Source organism: Castor canadensis, chromosome 4, assembly GCF_047511655.1.
Source record: "Castor canadensis chromosome 4, mCasCan1.hap1v2, whole genome shotgun sequence".
NCBI classification, from domain to species: Eukaryota; Metazoa; Chordata; class Mammalia; order Rodentia; family Castoridae; genus Castor; species Castor canadensis.
Genome location: NC_133389.1, coordinates 50,168,289 through 50,190,569, shown reverse-complemented (window position 1 = coordinate 50,190,569; position 22,281 = coordinate 50,168,289). Strand labels below are relative to the sequence as shown.

Here is a 22,281-nt window from a genome sequence, read left to right as displayed (position 1 = left end):
CTGTTAGAATAGCCATCATCAGCAACACCACCAACAACAGGTGTTGGCGAGGATGCGGGGAAAAAGGAACCCTCTTACACTGTTGGTGGGAATGTAAACTAGTACAACCACTCTGGAAAAAAATTTGGAGGCTACTTAAAAAGCTGGACATCGATCTACCATTTGATCCAGCAATACCACTCTTGGGGATATACCCAAAAGACTGTTGCTCCAGAGGCACCTGCACATCCATGTTTATTGCGGCACTATTCACTATAGCCAAGTTATGGAAACAGCCAAGATGCCCCAGCACAGACGAATGGATCAAGAAAATGTGGTATCTATACACAATGGAATTCTATGCAGCCATGAAGAAGAACGAAATGTTATCATTCGCTGGTAAATGGATGGAACTGGAGAACATCATTCTGAGTGAGGTTAGCCTGGCCCAAAAGACCAAAAATCGTATGTTCTCCCTCATATGTGGACATTAGATCAAGGGCAAACACAACAAGGGGATTGGACTTTGAGCACATGATAAAAGTGAGAGCACACAAGGGAGGGGTGAGGATAGGTAAGACACCTAAAAAACTAGCTAGCGTTTGTTGCCCTTAAGGCAGAGAAACCAAAGCAGATACCTTAAAAGCAACTGAGGCCAATAGGAAAAGGGGACCAGGAACTAGAGAAAAGGTTAGATCAAAAAGAATTAACCTAGAAGGTAACATACACGCACAGGAAATCAATGTGAGTCAATGCCCTGTATAGCTATCCTTATCTCAACCAGCAAAAACCCTTGTTCCTTCCTATTATAGCTTATACTCTCTCTACAACAAAATTAGAAGTAAGGGCAAAATAGTTTCTGCTGGGTATTGAGGGGGTTGGGGGGATAGGGAGGGGGCGGAGTGGGTGGTAAGGGAGGGGGTGGGCGCAGGGGGGAGAAATGACCCAAGCCTTGTATGCACATATGAATAATAAAAGAAAAAAAAATAAGTGCAGAATTCAGTGAATTCTGGAACATAAAAAAAGACATGGAAAAACGTGACATTCAATTAAAGTCTGGAGTTTAATAATTGCCAATTTTTTTATTTTGATAAATGTACTATAGCTATGTAAAGGTATTATCATTGGTGGAAATTGTATGACAGGTATTCAGGACCTCTTTGTAATAACTGTTTGCATCTTTTCTATAATTATAATGTTATTCTAAAATAAAATGTTTCTTAAAAAATTCAGTGTTAAAAAAAATTGTAGAGTGTCAGTCTGGATCAAGAAAATAAGCCATGGGGCTGCATATGTTGGCACTTACCTGTAGTCCCAACACCTTAGGAGGCAGAGGCAGGAAGATCTTGAGTTGAAGGCCAGCCCAGGCAAAGGTACCAGGGAGACCCTGTCTCAAAAACAAAAGGGCTGGGAAACACAGTCCAAGTAGTAGAGTGCTTGCCTAGAAAGCACAAGGTCCAAGGTTTAATCCCCAGTACCATGCCAAAAAAAAAAATCAATTATATGCAATTTTTTAAGAATAATCTTTAAAAATAAGTTTAGACTGAGCATGGTGCCTCATGTGTATAATCACAGCTACTTGGGAGGTAGAGATTGGGAAGATCACAGTTTGAGGCTAGCCCCAACAAAAAGTAATGAGACCTCCATCTTAATCAATAGTATGCTTCTTTCTGTCTTCTCAGCTGTGTGGGAGGCATAAATAGGATCACTATCCAGGCCAGCCAGGGCAAAAATGTAAAACCATGTTTCCAAAATAAAGTAAAAAGGGCTGGGGGCATGGCTCAAGTGGTAGAGCACCTACCTAGCAATAATGAGGCCCTGAGTTTCAAACCCAAGTACCACACACACACACACACACACACCCACCCACCCACCCACCCACCCAAACATAAGTTTGTAAGTACAGAAAAGTACTCGAACACGCACTAATCATGAGAAATACAGTATTACCATATAGATATACTTCATTTTACTATGATTTGCTATATTGCATATAAAAGATACTGTTTTTTTGCAAATGAAAGCTCTGTGGCACCCTATCTTGAGCAAGTCTATTGGTATGACTTTTCCAAAAACATGTTTTCACTTTATGTCTCTGTCACATTTTGATAATTCTCACAATAATTTAAACATCATTATGTCTGTTGTAATTTAAGATCAGTGGTACTTTGTGACTGTTTTGGGGGTATCATGAACCATATTCATTAAGTTCAAGATGTTGAACTTAATCTATAAATGGTATGTATGTTGTCACTGCTCTATCAGTCAGCCATTTCCACATCTCTCCCTCTTTCCTATTCCCTACAACACAAAGATACTGAAATTAGGCCAGTGTTCAAGTGAATGGAAGAGTAGCATGTCTCTCACTTTAAATCAAAGGCTAGAAATGATTAAGCTTAGGAGGAAAGCTTGTTGAAGGCTGAGATAGGCCTAAAGTGAGGCCTCTTCTTCCAGTTAGCCAAGTTGTGAATACAAAGGAAATATACTTGAAGAAAATTGAAACACAGAATGATTAGAAAGTGGAACAGCTTTATTGTTGACAGGAAGAAAGTTTGAATGGTCTGGATAGAAAATCAAACAAGCCACAACACTTTTAGGTCAGAGCCTAATCCAGAGCACAACCTTCTTTTCAATTCCATGAAGGCTGAGAGAGGTAAGGAAGTTGAAGAAATGTCTGAAGCTGGCTGATGCTGTTCATGAGGTTTAAGGAAAGAAGCTATCTCCATAAAATAAAAAAGCAAGATGAACCAGCAAGTGCTGATACAGAAGCTACAGCAAGTTACCCTGAAAATCTAGCTAAGAATTCATAAAGGTGGCTATGTTTTGATTGGTGCTGGTGACTCACGCCTGTAATCCTAGCTATTTAGGGGACTGAGATTGGGAAGATCATGGTTCAAGGCCAGCCTAGGCAAATAGTTTTCAAGAGTTCATCTCCAAAATAATGAGCAAAATGGACTGGAGGTGTGACTTAAGCAGTAGAGTACCCACTTTGCAAGTGTGAAGCCCTGAGTTCAAACCCCAGTCCCATAGAAAGAAAGGTGACTATGCTAGACAGATTTTTAATGAAGATGAAATCACCTTATATTGGCAGAAGATGCCATCTAGGGCTTTCATAGCTAGAGATGAGAAGTCAATCCCTGGCATCAGAGGATGGGTGACTTTCTTGTTAGGGCTAATGTAGCTGGTGATAAAGTTGGAGCCAGTGCTCAATTACCATTCCAAAAAACCTAGGGGCCTTGGGAATTGTACTAAATGTATTGTCTGTGCTCTGTAAATGGGAAAACAAAACCTCAATGGCAGTACATCTATTTACAATATAGTTTACTGAAAAAAATATTTTTGGTGCTAGGGTTTGAGCCTGGGGCCTCACACATGCTCAGAATGTGCCCTACCACTGAGCTACGCCCTCAGCCCCAGTTAACTCACTAGTTTAAGCCCACTGTTGAGACCTACTGCTCAGAAAAGATAGTTTGAAAAAATTATTGCTCATCAACAATATACCTGGTCACTCGAGCTTTGGTGGAGATGTATAATGAGATTAATGTTTGCATGCCTCTCCACACAACATTCATTCTGCAGTTTATGGATCAAGGACAATATTAACTTTCAAGATTTATTATTGAAAAAAATGTATTTGTAAGTCTATTGCTGATACAGTGATTTCTGTAATAGATCTGGGCATAGTAAATTGAAAACTTCCTGGAAAGAATTCACCATTCTAGAAGCCATTAAGAACATTTGCAGGGCTCTAGGAGTGACTCAAGTGGTAGAGTGCTTGACGCCCTGAGTTCAAATCCCGGTACTGCCCAAAAAGAGCCAAAAAAAAATCTGCAGTTCATGGAGGTGGCAGAAGATCAAAATGTCGACATTAACAGGAGTTTGGAAGAAATGAATTCTAATCTTCATGAATTACTTAGGTTTAAGAAGGAAGTAACTCAAGATGTAGTGGAAATAGCAAGAGAACTGAATTTAGGAGTGGACCCTAAAGATGTGACTGGATTGCTTCAGTCTTGTGATAAAACTAATAGATAGGGAGTTGGTTATATGGACAAACGAAGAAAGTGGATTTTGTGTGTGTGTGTAATACTGGGGTTTGAACTCAAGGCCTACACATTGAGCCATTCCACCAGCTCTTTTTTTGTGAAGTTTTTTTTTTTTTTTTCAAGATAGGGTCTTATGAAGCTAGGCTTCAGACAATGATTACAGGTATGAGCCATGTCCGCCGGCTAAGAAGGTGGTTTCTTGAGATGGAATCTACTGGTGAAGATGCTGTAAACATTGTTGAAATGACAATAAAAGATTTAGAGTACTACATCAAAGTGCCTGTACAGTTTGCATTCCCATCAGTGGTACATGGAATTAATTTTACAGTGGGGCTTATATCCTTATCAGTACTTGGTATTAAATGTTTCTGTTTTGTTTTTTACTCTTTTGATGTGTTGTTTTGCATTATATCATTTTTGTTTTGTTTGTTTTGGTGGTACTGGGATTCGAACTCAAGGCCTCAAGCTTGCTAGGGAGGTGCTCTACCATTTGAGCCACCCACATGGTATTTTCTAGATATGGTCTAGAAAATAGACCCTATTGATTATTTTCTAGATAGGGTCTTGTGAACTATTTGCCTGGGGCTGGCTTTGAACCACGATCCTCCAGATCTCTGCCTCCTAAATAGCTAGGATTACAGGTGTAAGCCTTGGATAAATTACTCTTTGATGCAGGATTTTTTCTTTTTGTCAGTAAAATGAAGTTTTTAAAAATTTATTTTTATTTTTATTTATTTATTTATTTATATTGCATACAATGTTTGGGTCATTTCCCCCCCTTCCCCCACCCCCTCCCTTACCCTCCTCCCCCCTCCCTTACCCTCCTCCCCACTCCCTCTCCCCAAGATTTTTTTTTTAAAGCCTCTTTCAGTGACCAGCATACAGGAGATGCTCAGTAAATTTTCCTTCCTTCACCCAATTTCCACTTTGAGGCATTTGCCTCAAACATAAGGGATAAGTAAATTATGCAATGGGAGAGGCTGGGACTGACTTGGGTAACAAGAAGAAATTTGTTTTGTTTTTGGAGACACAGTCTTGCTATTAGACCCCAGGCTGACCTTGAACTCTTCATCCTATGGCCTCCACCTCCAGAGTCTGGGATTACTGGCATTCATTCCCAGACCCTGCAAGGAATGAGTTTGTTCAGACTGATTGAAATGTGGGAGACAGACAGTAAAGGTGGTGAAGAACAGAAACTGTACTAGATCTTGTGAGTATGGCAGATCCCTAGGGGTTGACAGGGAAGGAGACACCTAGATGCTGTAATGTCAGCTTGCCTGTTGTCTTGGTGTGGGCTGCTAACAAAAATACGACAAACTGAGTAACTTGTAAACAACAGACGTTTATTTCTCAATAGTTCTGGAAGCTGGCAAGTTCAAGATAAAGGCAGGTTTGGTGTCTTGTGAGAGATGGCTTACTAGATGGTGGTCTTTTCACTATAACCTTAACTGGTAGAACGGGCAAGGGATCTCTTTTTCAGCCTCTCATAAAAGTTGTTTATTTAGCTATTACTACTATTCTACTATTATTCTTGGATTTTCTTTTTTTGGTGGCACTGGAGTTTGAACTCATGACTGCACACTTGCTAGGCAAGTGCTCTTACCACTTGAGACACTCCCCCAGACTTTTCTTTTTGTGATTTTTTTTTTTAATAGGGTCTTGAGAACTGTTTGCTCAGGGCTGGCTTCCAGTGGAGATCCTCCTGCTCTCAGCCTTCTGCCTTCTGAGTGGCTAGGATTACAGAGGTGAGCCACCAGGTCCCGGTTTGGTTTTCCTGTTTGTCTTTTTTTTTTGGCAGTACTGGGGTTTGAATTTAGGGTCACACAATTGAGAAGCAGGTGCTCTACCACTTGAGCCATTCCACCAGCTATTCTTGGATTTTTCAGATGGTCTGTCTCACTATGTATTTTAGACTGGCCTCAAAATTGCAATCCTTATTCCTTACTCTTCCCAAGGCTGGGATTACAGGCATGACCAGCATGCCTGGCCTTTTTATTTTTAACTGACAAATAATTGTGTATTCATAGGTTACAATGTGATGTATTCATATATGTACACATTGTTGGATGAATCATACTAACTGAGATACTTATAATTTTTGTGGTGGGCAAGGGGGACTCTTTGATAAGGACCCTCATTTCCTAATCCTATTACGATTTCAACATTTGAAATTTCTTGGCAGGGGGGAACACATTTACAACAACTTGCAAAATCTCCTTAAATTTTCTACAAACATATCCATCTTATGATGGTTAGAAATTAAACCATCATCTCTGATTAGATCACAAAGTGGCAAATTTTTCCATGTTCCAAATACTTTTCAGTTACTTGAATTTATGATCATAGTGCTAGAATTGGAGGATGGAGAAGCCATTTCTCAGGAGCTAGATATGCAAACAATTCAAATCAATTACAGGTGATGGAGACATACCAAACAGCAAGTAGTAAGAAAGAAAAATTCCATTTTAGGTTTCAGATATTTCAACTCTAAAATGATGGGGAAACAGGCACATTTCACAGATGGTAAGATTATACACTATTCTTATTTTCATAATGACAACTGTATTGCTAATTTTAGCGGCAGTTTTGAGTCAAGCCACAAAAAAAATCACTGCAGAAGCACGACTGAGTTCTGATCCAATTTCACCTCTGAAATCAGTCCTCCACATTTTTCTCTTGGAAAACCAGAGGCTGAGGAAAATCTAGTTCAGGCCTTTTCTGGAACACAGAACAGGGAACACCAAGGGGAGGAGGACTGACGCCGCAGTTCTCCAAGGGCAGTTTGCCCCTTGCATGTGACATGTTATTTGCAACCTGTGGCTCCAGGCTGGCGATTTGGGTGGCGGGGCGGCGGGGCACCTGCGCGAGCGCTCCGCGTGGCTGTATAAACATGGCTGGCGTAGCGGTGTCGGTCAGGAGTGCGGCGAGGGGCTTTGAGGGCCGGAGGGTCTACACTTTTTGAACTTTCTGGCCGAAGTGACGCCGTTGAGGGCGCCCCGGCCGGGGTCAGCCGCCGGGGGACCGGGCTGAGCTCCCTGAACCGCGGTGCTGCAGAAGGAAAACATGATCGTAAATACTTTGAGTTTTCAGGACACTGAGAACGAATTATTATATTGGGCTGGGAAAACCGAAGGAACTCACTACACTCATTCTTAGGGCTCTGCTGCAGCCAAGTTAGTAAGAGTGAATTGCTTGAACGGTACTTCTTAGGTTGTGTGAGAGATTGTCCACATCCATGGGTTTTTAACCTTCCCCTTGCCAGCTGCAGCAGCCACAGTTCTATTTCTGTGGCCTCTGAACATTCGGTGAAGTCTTTTTCTTTTGCGGCACTGGGGTTTCAACTCAGGGCCTCATGCTTTCTAGGAAGGTACTAGAACCACTCCACCAGCCCAGGGAAGTATTAATAGTTCTGAAAAGTAAAAGCTTGTGTTTATTTAGTTAGTGCACAATTGTTGGACACTGATTATATTTGTAATTTTTTTGGTGGGACTGGGGTTTGTATTTGTAATTTTTATAAAAAGGGATAACTAGGAGTTCTGATCAGGAGTCTGAATTCAGATGGGTGGGAAAGTCTCTATTAAACACAAACTAAATTTCTTTCAACTGTGACTATAGGCTACAAACCTTGGAGCCCTAGAGTGCTATATTATCTTGTATACCTGTGACCCTTACAATCAAAATCACTGATATTTTTGTATTTTCTCAAATGTTAAAGTTATGTTGAAATGTTGTTCCTGCTTGTTACCACATTGGAATTATGGGAGTTATTAGCCCCACTTTTGACGTTATTTAATGTATTAATAAAGAAGGTACAACTCAAAGAAAGCTTTAGTACATATAATTGTTCTGAAATAGTATATCTGGGTTACTTAATTTTTTCTTTGGATTATTTTTCCATATATATGGGTTGCTCTTCCTAATATAAATTGATACGTGTTTTAAGCCGAGGTGTTCCTCAGTGGTAATCTAGGGCAGTAGAAATTCCCCAAAATTGAAGTTAATGTGTTCACTTTGAGGGGTACAGCATGTCAGCTTGGGGTACTTCAGGAACAAGAACTTAGAAACCAGAACAAGATACCATAGTTCGTTGTTTGACTATAAAGGCAAATGTATGTGTTAAGAAACTTGAAAGTATTTATCCTATTTATGGTTGTCAATATTTATTTAAAATGACTTGAAACATGGTCTACTCTTGTAAATATAGTACAATACAGTATTACAGAGCTTTCATGGCTGAATATAATACAGACTCTGAAGAGAGAAACTTACTAACTGCACAGAAGCCTCAATTTCATTAGCAAAATCTCTGGAAGGATCCAGAAGAAATGCACAGTAGTTGTCCTGGGAGAGCAGGTCTAAGGGTAGGAGGAACACTTCATTTTCACTGTTGTCTTTGGGGCCTTCCTCTATATTTACTAAAATTGTGCTAATTTTAGTTGCAATTTTTTATAATTTTTTGGTTGTATTGGGGTTCAAGCTCAGGTAATTTTTTATTTAACCTCTTTTGCTCAACGTTTCATTTCTTCTAGTCTTCATAGTTCATCAGTATTTTTAATTTCCTTCCCATTTTTACTCTTAAAACATTCTTGTTTGATAGATACACCATTGTTTCTAAAGTGGGAGTGTTACAGGAGGACATTTTCTTAATAGCATCCTGCCCTTTCTGTGTTGTATTCTTGTAGAATGCAAGCATTTAAGTAAAAAATGACTGCAGTGCTCAGTTTTGTATGTGAACTGTGAACATTGTTCTTTCCCTTCTGTGCCTCAAGCTTTTCTTGTGCCCTATGACTTAGGTTTTTTTTTTGTTGTTTTTTTTTTTTTGTAATGAGGTTTGAACTCAGGGCCTTGCACTTGCTAGGCAGATAGATGCTCTACCACTTGATTCGCACCCACAACACTTTTTTGCTTGTGTTAGTTTTTCAGGTGGGGTCTGGCATTTTTGCCCAAGGCCAACCTTCATTGTGATTCTCCTCCTGCTTAGTTGGGTTCACAGGTACACACCACTGTACCCAGCTTATATTTATTAAGATTGAGAGTTGTTAACTTTTTCCCCAACTGGCCTCCAACCTTGGTCCTCCTAATCTTCACTCCCTGAGTATCTGGGATTATGGGCATGAAATACTCTTCCTGGCCCCATTATTTTGTCTCTGAAATGAAATGTTTGCTTTAACTCAGTGTGATTTTCTAAATTAAGATTCAGCTTGTCATTTCTTGGGGTAAACTTTTTGTCCTACAGGTGGTGGTAGAGTCACACCTCATTCTGATAGCAGATGAACAAACTAAATGAAATTCTTTTCACTATAAAAATAAGATAACCCCTTTTTGTAATATTCTTTGTGCTTGCTCTAATGGTCTACACAAAGTCAGCTTATTTGAATATAAGATTATCAGTTGTTCACTGTGCTTTATACTTAAGAAAAAGCAGGAGATTACAGGACAGAAGACTCTTTGTTTTCATATAAAGATTTGCTATTTGAAATACTTTTAGAGAAGCACTAGGAATAATTTTTGAGGACTTCTGTATGCAGCACTATATTTCACAGACAATCCTAGGACAGTAAGTCCCATTGTTGTCCTTGCTTTTTGCAGACAGGAGTCATAGAATTAGGAGGATTAAGTGACTTTTTTTGCCTGTAGTTAATATTGCAGCAGATGGCAATGAAAGTAGGTGGGTGAGAATGAAACCCAGATCTACTAGAGTCCGAGTTCTTCTGTGTTACCTGGCCATTGACTATTAGAGCATCAAATACAAGTAAAGATCTCAGCTCATTTGCAGTAAGATAAGTGTGCAGTGAGGTACTGACAAATGTATCATGGTAATACATATCTAATTGAATTTCAGTCTGTGGCTGTGCCTACCAATGTGGTCACCATTACTCCTGCCAAAGTGGTGAGTACTGTGACTACCCTGAAGCCACCAAGTTTGGGAGCATCATCTACCCCCTTAAGTGAGCCCAGTCTCAAAGCAGAGAACTCAGCGGCTGCTCTGATTAATCTTTCTCCAGTAAGCGCTTATTTATACCTTGTATCAATACAGTTCCTTACCTGTATTAACAATTCTTGAATCCTGTTGCCAGCTAACATTTGTGATTGCTTGTTTTTCCATATTTAGATAATGGTAGAAAATGTGAAGAAATGTCAAAACTTCCTTGCAATGTTAATAAAACTAGCATGTAGTGGATCTCAGTCTCCAGAAATGGGTCAGAATGTGAAAAAGCTGGTGGAACAACTTTTGGTAAGTTAGTATGATAAAATTTTGCAAGATATACGAGAGTCCATGGGACATGTTTTGTTGTTGTTGTTGTTGTTTTGTTTTGTTCTGTTCTGGCAGTACTAGGATTTGGACTCAGGCCCTTACACTTGGTAGGCAGGTGCCCTAACAGTTGAGCCACTCCAACAGTCCTGTTTTGTGTTGGGTGTTTTCAAGTTAGGATCTCATGAACTATTTGCCCGGCTGGCTTTGAACTGTGAATCCTCCTGTATCTGCCTTCCAAGTAGCTAGGATTACAGGCGTGAGCCACCAGCAACTGGTGAATGTAATGTACTACTACTTCTTTTTTCTTTCCTTAATGTACTTCTTGATGATATTTGGTTTTACTTCTTGAAATCTTTGCAATGATCGTAGACAAGTTTATTGTAACTTTAAACATTTACTTTTTATTTTTCATCATACATGTCATGATGTCTTAATATATATTATTTTCTGTGTATCAGTCTTGTTTCCCTTAGGCTGAACAGGGCCTTGGAGAGAAGGGTGAGTGTTTGGTCACATAGGGAATTGTTATTAGAACTGTAAAATGCTAGAAAGCCAGGCTTTCAACAGATAATGAAACTTAGTACTGTATGTCCAAATACTAAGCTTAGGACCTGTCCCACTTGAGTGGCCTTTTTAGGCCCCATTTTCCCTTTAAAATGAGAAGAGTAAACCTGATAATCATTGTGGTTTCTACAACTGCCAAGTTGCTGTGTCTCTTAGCTACCAAATTACACATCCTTGGCTTCTTAACTTCACTAAAGAGGATGAAGGTAGATGTTAGAAATATTTACTATTATGTGCTTAAGAACTATGTTGAGAATACAATAGAAGAACATAATTTAGAATTTTATAGCTAAGATTTCTCTGCTCAAATAACCAATTGTTGTGGGTTTTTTTGTGGTATTGAGGTTTGAACTCAGGACCTTACGCTTGCTAGGTCAGCAATCTAGCACTTGAGCCACTTTGCCAGCCATGTTTTGTATTGGATATTTTCGAGATGGGGTCTCATGGCTTTTAATCACAATCCTCCTGATCTCTGCCTCCTGAGTAGCTAGGATTATAGGTGTGAGCCACAGCCGCCTGGCACTTTTTGTGTATTTTTGAAACGTTAAATGGTCACTTTTTGCCAGTAGGAAACATGTATGCATTATATTTTGTTCAGGGAAAGCAAGCATAGTTTATAAGCATTAAAATATCTTCTTTATTTTTAAACATGTTCCCTATGTGATATTAGAAATAAAATGATTAGCTTTCCATTTGAGAAGATATTTTTGTGTTTTATATAAAAATTATTAAGTTATGCTGAGTATGGTGGCTCATACCTGTAATCCCAGCACTCAGGAAGTGGAGACAGGAGATTATGAGTTCAAGGTCAGTCTGCGCTACACATTGAAGCCTTGTCTAAAAAAAATATGGTCCAGGGATGTGGCTAGGTGGTAGAGTGTGTGCCTAGGATGTGCAACAGTGTGGATTCAATTCCTAGTACTGCAAAAAAGAAAGAAAGAAAGAAAATTAATTACAAACTATAAACAAGTTTCAATGTAGATTTTGAATGTCTATTTATAAGTAAATATTGAGCTTTGCTTTTCCCTGTCAGGATATGCTAATTTTGACAGGGGTTATGGAGACTTAGAGATGCCCTGGATGGAGAGAGATGATGATAAAGAACATAACCTATACGATGTTTTCATGTTTCTAAACACAGAGGTGTGTGAGTTTTGTGGAGAAGTAGCAAGTTAGGAATAAATGAAATATCCTTTCTGCTTAACAGCTGTCTTAGAATAGCAAACAGCACTTCTCAGACATTTTGGTCTCAGGATACTTTTATATTTTTAAATCAAAGGCTCCTCAAGGCATTTTAATTCTTTGTGGGTCTGGAATTAAAAATATATTTATTTTTGTGGCAGTACTGGGGTTTGAACTCAGGGCCTTGCACTTGCTGGTAAGTGCCTTGTTCTTGCTAGGGATTGAGCCTAGGGCCCAGTGAATAATAGACAAATGCTCTGTCACTACCTACCTCCCAGCCCAATAATGAGTGTTTCCATAGCTCTCTCCATGTGATCCTGCATATCTCCAGATGACTGTGCATACCAGAGTCTACTGGTTTAACTTAACACTGTAAATAGCTCTTTTACCCAGATATGGTTTTTGTAATACAATGCATTGGTCATTTGGAAAATACTGGCTCTTTGAGTTATACAGCTCCCTCAAATGCTTTTAGATATTTTATTTAAGATACCAAAATAAAATGTTCACTAATTTCATCCAACAGTCTTATCAGAGAATTCTTGGTGGGAAAAAAAAAGACTATTCTTGAGAGCTTGTTTGGAGGTTCTAGCAGGGGAGCGCAGCTGTTGGTATACCCTTGACCGAAGAATGGTCCTCCTCTATCGGGGATGGTCGTCCTCTTCGACCGAGCACGCAGCTTCGGGAGGGACGCACATGGAGCGGTGAGGGAGGAAGGGGACACCCGCCTAGCCAGCCAGATCAGCAGAATCAACCCTGGCGATCAATGGGGTGACAGATGTCGCAGCCAGATCACCCTCACATCCAAAAGACTATTCTTAATGGTACTAGCACTTGAACTCAGGTTTTGGGCTTACTAGGGAGGTGCTCTACTTCTTAAGCCACTCTTTTAGCCAGAAAACTCAGTCCTGTGGAGCCATCAAGTTTAGAGAAGTAGTTATAAATTTTCCATAATTGTAGGTTTTTGGCTCAGTAGCTTTTTATCATTAGCAATAAATAACTATTAGTTGATTTCCCCACAGTAATGTGCTTGGATGCCTACCAAGCATCCAATTTTGAATAACCACAGTTGCTTTGTCATTCTTCCAGTAAAAATGAGGGGTGGAGGGGGAAAGCAAAAACAAAAAACCAGCTTGCTTAGTTAGTGACTCAAGACAAAGTGCTTTTCCCTGAGTATCTTTCTTTGGTCTGCAGCAGAAAGCTTTATGTGTGGTTCAGGAGTTGTTGTATATGATATTAGATGTGTACTGCAGAGCTGAGATTGAATAAAATTCATTTTCCTTGCTTCATCAAGGGTGTTTTCAGTGAAACAGACTATATATTTTCTTTTTTATTACAGTGACAACTGTTTCACTTTGCTTTCTTTTTTGCCTACTCTTTCTTACCAGTAGTTGTACCTACTGTTGCTTGTACACCATTACTGCAATTCTCAGCACAGTGAAAAAGTTCAATTCCCATCCCCCCAACAAAATGGTAGTATGAATGTAAGAATATTTACCTCTCACAGACCCATAAAATGCTGAGCATAAAATAATGACTGTAGGAGTTCCTCTGTGCTTTGAAACTGACATTATGAATTTGCAATAACCTTCCAAAAATACGATCTGATTTATTATGCTAATTTTAAAAATCCTTAAAGCCCCCAAACCAAAGAACTTCCTATTCCTTAGCCTATGAAATTCATGAGTTGTGTGAATTTATGTGGTGGTTTTTACAGACCATAAAAATGTAGCATTGTTCAGCTTTTCTCTCACTTTGTGTACCAAAAGTCCCTTACCCACCCCCCACATAATCCTCCCTTCATTGTATTGTCTATGACTTAATATCTCTAGTGTTTGTGTTCACTCTTTTCTTTGGTGACATGAAAAAAAAAAGTCTCCTTATAATGGAGCAATTTACCACTTGTGCAAAGATTGTCTTCAATCATCAGTTATGTACTTTCCTCTTTTTAAATTTAATTTTTATTTTTTTTAGGAGATGGGGTCTCGCTCTGCTGTCCAGGCTGGCTTTGAACTCCAGGGCTCAAGCAATCCTCCTGCCTCAGCCCTTTGAGTAGCTGTCACTACAAGCATGTATTATGCCTGGTTTTGCCTCTTAAAATATTTGTAGACTTAAAAGTGTTTTCTTTCTCCCATTCCTTAGGATGCAAAAATTGAAGCAGAAGAATTTACTAGGAAACTGTATGTTGAATTCAAGTCTTCCTAGTTCTTTTTCTTACGGCAGAGTAGTTGTGTGTTTCTTTAAAAAATTGTTTGGCGTGAATTTCTTTAAAATAATTTAAAATCTGTATATTTCAATATGACAGTAATTCAGTGTGAAGATACTAACAATATGGGAAAAACCTTAGCACTTTTGCAAACTTTGAAGCATATTCATAGTATTGTTTTGCTTGATCATTCTGAAAAAACAGGAATATCATCTTACTCAGGAACATACCTCGATGATATTGCTTGTGCAGGAGTGTACTAAAAGATACTTGATGCGTGTGAATGTGTGTGTGAGAGGGAAGAGAAGAGGGAGAGAGGGGAAGAAGAGAGGGAGGAGGTGGGGGTAGGGCCTTCTGTATTGTCTTAACAACAAATGTTCTCATAGTATAGTAAAACACATAGTGCCAAATTTGGTGGGAAAGTTTTAATTTTTAAAAATGAATTTATATTATTAGGCATATTCTTCTCTATGTTCTTTTTGAGCTAATAGAATTGTGATGAGAGCAATACTTTGATAATAAGAGCTTGTTTTGGCAGACTAAAAGAAAATTCCATTTAGATTCTCAGAAATTAAAAAGGAACCACATTGAATTTATAAAGTCATTAAAGAACCAGGGCTATAGTGAACCAAAAACTCATCCCATAAATTTTGATGTAATACACGAGATGTTACCTTTTAAAGTTTTTGGGTTGTCATAGGAAATGAAAGAGGCTTCACTGAAGGAGACTCTTTGTTGCCTCATGAACAATGTGAAGAATAATGGGAGCACCCCATTTTCATTAGGATATTTGAGAGGGTGAGCAAATTGAGTAGGAGGGTGCAAATCATGTGATACAAAGTGTGACTAAAGAAGCTGAGAATATATTAGCTGGAGAAGACTCAGTGTGGGGAAGGGAAGTTGAAGGATTTGTATTGTCCCTCATATTATATGACTTAACTACATTTGACCTTTGTAATTGTAAAGCCCATCACTAGGATTAGGTAAATTTGTCTAAAAATGTGAATGGCTATTTTGAAATGACTCATGCCCTTTTTTGGATGACCTGACCTACTTGATTGAGGCATTTCTTCCAGGGTCCCTTTCATTGCAAAGTTTCTTCTGTTTTGTACTTATGAGATATACTGTGAGGGAGGAGGAAAATTACTCTTTACTATGTGACAGATGCTGTATTAGTTAGTTTTCTATTACAATAACAAGTACGTGATACAATAAAGTGGTTTTTTTGGAGACAAGGTCTCATGTAGCCTAAGGCTGAACTTGAACTAATGATTCTCCTGTATCAGTCCCTGGAGTGATGGGATGACTGGTGTGTGTGTTGCCATATCTGACTTTAGATAATTAATTTTTAAAGAGAAAAAGCTTATTTTTGCTCATAGTTTTAGAGGCTCTAGACCATGATTGGTTGGCCCTGTGGCCAAGCAGTATATCATGGCAGGAGTGTGCATGGCAGAGCAAAACTGCTCACCTTATGTCTGAGAATGAAAAGGGAAAAAGAGGAACCAGGGTCTCCCCTTTGAGGACATGCCCCTAATGATCTACCTGGTAAAATTTCTACGCCTTCCAATGACGCCAAGCTGGGGATCAGTCCTGTAATGCAAGGCCCTTGAGGGACACTCAAGATCCAAACCATAGAATGTTTGCTAGATCCTTTAAATACGATTTGCATTGTTATATCACTTTTTTTTTTCTTTTGGTGGTACTGGGGTTTGAATTCAGGGCCTCACACTTGCTAGGTAGGTGCTCTACCATGTGAGCCATTCCACCAGAGTCCTGTTATATTACTCTTTGAAAATGGGAATTAGATGGTATTTTCAGTTTTAGAGAGGACAAAAACCATTTAAATGGACTGACTTTTGATCAAACTCACAGGCCTGAAATATAGGCTGTTCACTCTCTTTGTTAGATAACACTACCTTAAGATACCAAATATTACACTGAAGGATTTGCACTTTATATCTGTTTTCAAGGACCTAATAATCTGAGTTATTTTTCTTCCTTTTTTTTTCTTTTTTTGCTACCGGGTCTTGAACTCAGGGCCTCACACTTGCTCGGCAGTCTACCACTTAAGCCATTCTGTCACCCCTTTTATGAGTTGGTTATTTTCTAAATAGGGTCTTGTGAGCTATTTTTTTTTGTTATTATTCATATGTGCATACAAGGCTTGGGTCATTTCTCCCCCCTGCCCCCACCCACTCCCTTACCACCTACTCTGCCCCCTCCCTCTCTCCCCCACCCCTCAATACCCAGCAGAAACTATTTTGCCCTTATTTCTAATTTTGTTGTGAGAGAGTATAAGCCATAATAGGAAGGAACAAGGGTTTTTGCTGGTTGAGATAAGGACAGCTATCCAGGGAGTTGACTCACATTGCTTTCCTGTACATGTGTGTTACCTTCTAGGTTAATTCTTTTTGATCTAACCTTTTCTCTAGTTCCTGGTCCCCTTTTCCTATTGGCCTCAGTTGCTTTTAAGGTATCTGCTTTAGTTTCTCTGCATTAAGGGCAACAAATGCTAGCTAGTTTTTTAGGTGTCTTACCTATCCTCACCCCTCCCTTGTGTGCTCTCGCTTTTATCATGTGCTCAAAGTCCAATCCCCTTGTTGTGTTTGCCCTTGATCTGATGTCCACATATGAGGGAGAACATATGATTTTTGGTCTTTTGGGCCAGACTAACCTCACTCAGAATGATGTTCTCCAATTCCATCCATTTACCAGCGAATGATAACATTTCGTTCTTCTTCATGGCTGCATAAAATTCCATTGTGTATAGATACCACATTTTCTTAATCCATTCGTCAGTGGTGGGGCATCTTGGCTGTTTCCATAACTTGGCTATTGTGAATAGTGCCGCAATAAATATGGGTGTGCAGGTGCCTCTGGAGTAACCTGTGTCACAGTCTTTTGGGTATATCCCCAGGAGTGGTATTGCTGGATCAAATGGTAGATCGATGTCCAGCTTTTTAAGTAGCCTCCAAATTTTTTTCCAGAGTGGTTGTACTAGTTTACATTCCCACCAACAGTGTAAGAGGGTTCCTTTTTCCCTGCATCCTCGCCAACACCTGTTGTTGGTGGTGTTGCTAATGATGGCTATTCTAACAGGGGTGAGGTGGAATCTTAGTGTGGTTTTAATTTGCATTTCCTTTATTGCTAGAGATGGTAAGCATTTTTTCATGTGTTTTTTGGCCATTTGAATTTCTTCTTTTGAGCTATTTGCCCAGGATGGCTTCCTTCTCATCTCTGCCTCCCAAGTTACAAGGATCAGAAGCATCAGCCACAGGTGCCTGGCTCCCTGGCTCCTTGAGTATTTGTTTGTTTTCTCTCATTCCTGGAAGCTTTTAGGGACAGACTGTTCCATAGGGATAAATAGTTGAAAATTTTGGCTTAACCTTGGCTAAGTGATCAAAAGATAACTAATTCAAATACACATTTACATTGTCTGTGTAAGTATCCTTACTTTAACATTTCTTTCCAATTATGCATTTCAGAGAATCTGCTCTTAGATTTCAAGTTTAAACTTAAATTATTTTTTCATGTACTTCCAAAACAGTTTGTTTGTGTTGCTTTTAAATTTTAGAAAAAGATTATGAGGGATCTTCTGCATATGTATATAAAATCTGCAGATAAGCATGCTTTTAAGTTTTTATGATGTAAAGGAAGAAGAGCAGAGGTTCTCATGCTTCTTAGGTCGTGACTGTGGTTTATTCTTGTTTTAAGTCCTTCCATTGTTTTTGGCTTAGTAGGCTCAGCAAGGAAATCTTCCCAAACAGTCCTTGAAAATAACCTTCCACATATAATTTTATATCTTACACAAAACAAAAACTCCAAGGATTATAAGCAAAGCCTGCTAGTTTTCCTTTTGACTTGCCTTTTATTTCAGCAGGATACAATGATAGACACTGATTTAAAATCCAGTCAGAAAATAACGCTTGCTCAATTAAGGATATTGTTTCAAATCTGAAAATTCTCTTTGCATATACTTTTTTTTTTCATGTAAATGGTTTCTTTTTGTTAATTTGGCTAAGGGGTTTTCAGTCTTGTTGATCCTTTCAAAGAAAGGATTCACTGATTCTTTGTATGTTTTTAGTCTTCATTTCATTAATTTCTGCTTGATTTTTATTATTTCTTTTTGTCTGTGAACTGTGTTTAGCTTGTTCTTGTTTATCTGAGTTGCTCAGTTTTACTAACTGGAATGTTTGTTTTTTTTGGCAGTTCTGGTGTTTGAACTCAGGCCCTAACGCTTGCTATGTAGGCGCCCTACCATTTGAGTCACCCTATCAGCCCTTTTTTGTGTTGTGTATTTTTGAGGTAGGGTCTTTTGAACTATTTGCCCTGCCTGGCTTCGAACTGTGATTCTCCTGATCTCTGCGTCTTGAGTAGTTAGGATTACAGGTGTGAGCCACCTGAACCTTGCTAATGATGATTATACTTATAATGTTAATGCTTCACAAACTATCTTAAATATAAATTTCTCTGATTGCAAACTAGAGAATCAAATAAACTATTTGAAGGAAGGAAGAACCATTAGAAGAAAAGTTACGCAAGTTCCCACCATCACAGATACCCACCAAGGCCATCAATTCCTCCTTCCCTTTGGTTGCCATAGGTGATGTTTTTTTTTTTCTTTGATCTGTTTTTTATTAAAGCTTAACCCTGCCACTTGTGTACCAGGTTTCATCCCTTGTTGCCTTCAAGGACATGACATCAACAAATCTCCCTTTTTTATCCCTTTATTAGCAATTTTTCCTTCCTACTGGATTACTGCCATCAGCATACAAAGCATATTGTTATCATAAGGAAAATCTTTTGCTTGACCTGTTCCCCTCCCACCACTAGCTCATCTCTGCTCCACTTTACATTAAAACTTCAGTCTTGGACTGGCAGTGTGGGTCACCTGGTACAATGCCTGCCTAGCAAGTATTAAGCCCTGATTTTATTTTATTTTATTTTATTTTTTTCATTTTTCTTTTATTATTCATATGTGCATACAAGGCTTGGTTCATTTCTCCCCCCGCCCCCACCCCCTCCCTTACCACCCACTCCACCCCCTCCCACTCCCCCCCTTCAATACCCAGCAGAAACTATTTTGCCCTTATCTCTAATTTTGTTGTAGAGAGAGTATAAGCAATAATAGGAAGGAACAAGGGGTTTTGCTGGTTGAGATAAGGATAGCTATACAGGGCATTGACTCACATTGATTTCCTGTGAGTGTGTGTTACCTTCTAGGTTAATTCTTTTTGATCTAACCTTTTCTCTAGTACCTGGTCCCCTTTTCCTATTGGCCTCAGTTGCTTTTAAGGTATCTGCTTTAGTTTCTCTGCATTAAGGGCAACAAATGCTAGCTAGTTTTTTAAGTGTCTTACCTATCCTCACCCCTCCCTTGTGTGCTCTCGCTTTTATCATGTGCTCATAGTCCAATCCCCTTGTTGTGTTTGCCCTTGATCTAATGTCCACATATGAGGGAGAACATACGATTTTTGGTCTTTTGGGCCAGGCTAACCTCACTCAGAATGATGTTCTCCAATTCCATCCATTTACCAGCGAATGATAACATTTCGTTCTTCTTCATGGCTGCATAAAATTCCATTGTGTATAGATACCACATTTTCTTAATCCATTCATCAGCGCTGGGGCATCTTGGCTGTTTCCATAACTTGGCTATTGTGAATAGTGCCGCAATAAACATGGATGTGCAGGTGCCTCTGGAGTAACAGTCTTTTGGGTATATCCCCAAGAGTGGTATTGCTGGATCAAATGGTAGATCGATGTCCAGCTTTTTAAGTAGCCTCCAAATTTTTTTCCAGAGTGGTTGTACTAGTCTACATTCCCACCAACAGTGTAAGAGGGTTCCTTTTTCCCCGAATCCTCGCCAACACCTGTTGTTGGTGGTGTTGCTGATGATGTTAAGCCCTGATTTTAAACCCTAGTACCACAAAAAAACCCAAAACCTTATGGTAATTTTTGATCGTGCAACTATTACACATTCACTGTAGCAAAATTAGAAGCTACAAAGACAAGAAAATTATCACTTAAAGATGTGAGGAAATCAGAAACTCATTCATTACTAGTGGGAATGTAAAATGAAGCGGTCATTTGGAAAATAGTGTGGCAGTTCTGTGTTCTGTAGGGGTGATAAATACATAAGGTTTTATCCACCACTACAATGATACAGTACAGTTCTATAAAACACTTCCCCATACATAATTTCCTCCAGATTCTCTGTAAACAGTATCTCCACAATCCCAACTTCTGACATCCACCACTGTGAAATTTCACAATAGTTTTGCTTTTTCTAGAATGTCATATAAATCATATATCTAACGTTTTGATTCTCACTTCTTTCACTACACTACATGAATATGAGATTCAGTGTTATATGAATACATGTTGGTCCTTTTTATTGCTGATTAATTGGTATACATACTCCACAGTGTTTTAATCCATTCTCCAGTTGAAAGATAGGAGTCGTTTCTAGTTATTATAAATTACAAGTAAGCATTCACCCTCAGATTTTTTCTTTTCTTTTTTTGTTTTTGGCAGCACTGGGGTTTGAACTCAGAGCCTCATGTTTGCTAAGCAGGCACTCTACTACTTGAGCCACACCGCCAACCCCTCTTTTCTTTTTTGAACTCAGGGCTTTGAGATTATAGGCAGTTGCTTTACCACTTGAGAGAAATGCCTCTAGTCCATCAATTTTGTATCTTTTTTTGTTTATTTTTTTTTTGTAAACACAAGTTATCTTTTCTCCTGGGTAAATAACTAAGAGTGGAAACTTAGTTCACTTTTAGTGAATAACTAAGAGTGGGTAATGTGATAAATGTGTATTGAACTTTTTAAAATAAGTTCCCAAACTGATTTCTGTAGTACCTGCACAGGTTACGGTCCCATCAGTGGTACATGGAATTAATTTTACACTGGGTTTACATCCTCTTCAACACTTTGTATTGAACGTTTTTGTTTGTTTATTACTATTTTAATATTTTTTGTAGTATATTATCATTTTTTAATTACATTACCATGTACTGGGGCTTGAACTCAGGGCTTCAAACTTGTTGGGCACTCTACCACTTGAGCCACTATACCAGCCCTTATTAGTCCCTTTTATGTTGCTTTAACAGAATGCCTGAGTCTAGGTAAATTATAATGAACAGATTTAGCTCACAGTCCTGGAGTCTGAGAAATCCAAGACTGAAGGCCTACAACTGGTGAGGGCCTTCCTACTATATCATAACATGGCAGAAGGCATCATATGAGAGAGAGAGAGAGAGAGAGAGAGAGAGAGAGAGAGAGAGACAGGAGAGAGACAGAGACAGACTGGGGGGTGCTTAACTCATCCAATTATTTGAAATCTATACTGAGATAATAAATCCATTTTCAAGACAACAGTATCAATACATTCATAAGAGCACAGTCCTCATTTCATAAATGTCTCATCTCTCAACACTATTGCATTGATGATTAAGTTTCCAAAACATGAGCCTGGGGATGTAGCTCATTTGTGGAGCACCTTCCTAGCAAGCACAGGGTTTTGATCCCAGCACTACAAGAAATCAATGCAAAACAAGCAAACAAAACAAAAAGAAGGACCTGAAAAAAAAAAGTTTTCGATATTTGAATTTTGGGGGTGCATTCAAATCATAGCAATGACTTTTTGTACCTGCTACTACTAGTCACTTCTAGTGAGTACTAGAAGTGACTAGTAGTAGGACTTCTGCTTTTGTAGCAGTTACTCATCTTTTACTAGTTAATAATTTTTTTGACGGTACTGAGGTTTGAAGTCAGGGCCTTGTGCTTGCTAGGCAGGCACACTTACCACATGAGCCATACTTCCAGCCCTTTTTGCTTTAGTTATTTTTCAAATAGGCTCTTGTGTTTTTTGCCCAAAGCAACCTCAAATTGCAATCTTCCTATCTACGTCTCCTATGTAGTTGGGATTATAGCACATGCCTCCATGCCCACTTTGCTAATAATTATGTTAAAATTTACATCTTCAGTTGGATGCTGGTGGCTCACAACTGTAATCCTAGCTACTGGGACACTGAGATTGGAACAAC

The 22,281-nt window shown here is 39.0% G+C and overlaps 1 protein-coding gene across 1 annotated transcript in view; it reads left to right on the top strand.

The window, feature by feature from the left end:
• LOC109674794 (proteasome subunit alpha type-7-like) overlaps nt 1-22,281 on the top strand; it is a 101,510-nt gene that overhangs the window by 11,592 nt on the left and 67,637 nt on the right. The window contains exons 2-3 of the mRNA XM_074070132.1: nt 9,865-10,026; nt 10,135-10,257. Of these exons, the coding sequence (XP_073926233.1) occupies nt 9,865-10,026; nt 10,135-10,257 (285 nt within the window). The remainder of the gene's footprint in view (nt 1-9,864; nt 10,027-10,134; nt 10,258-22,281) is intronic.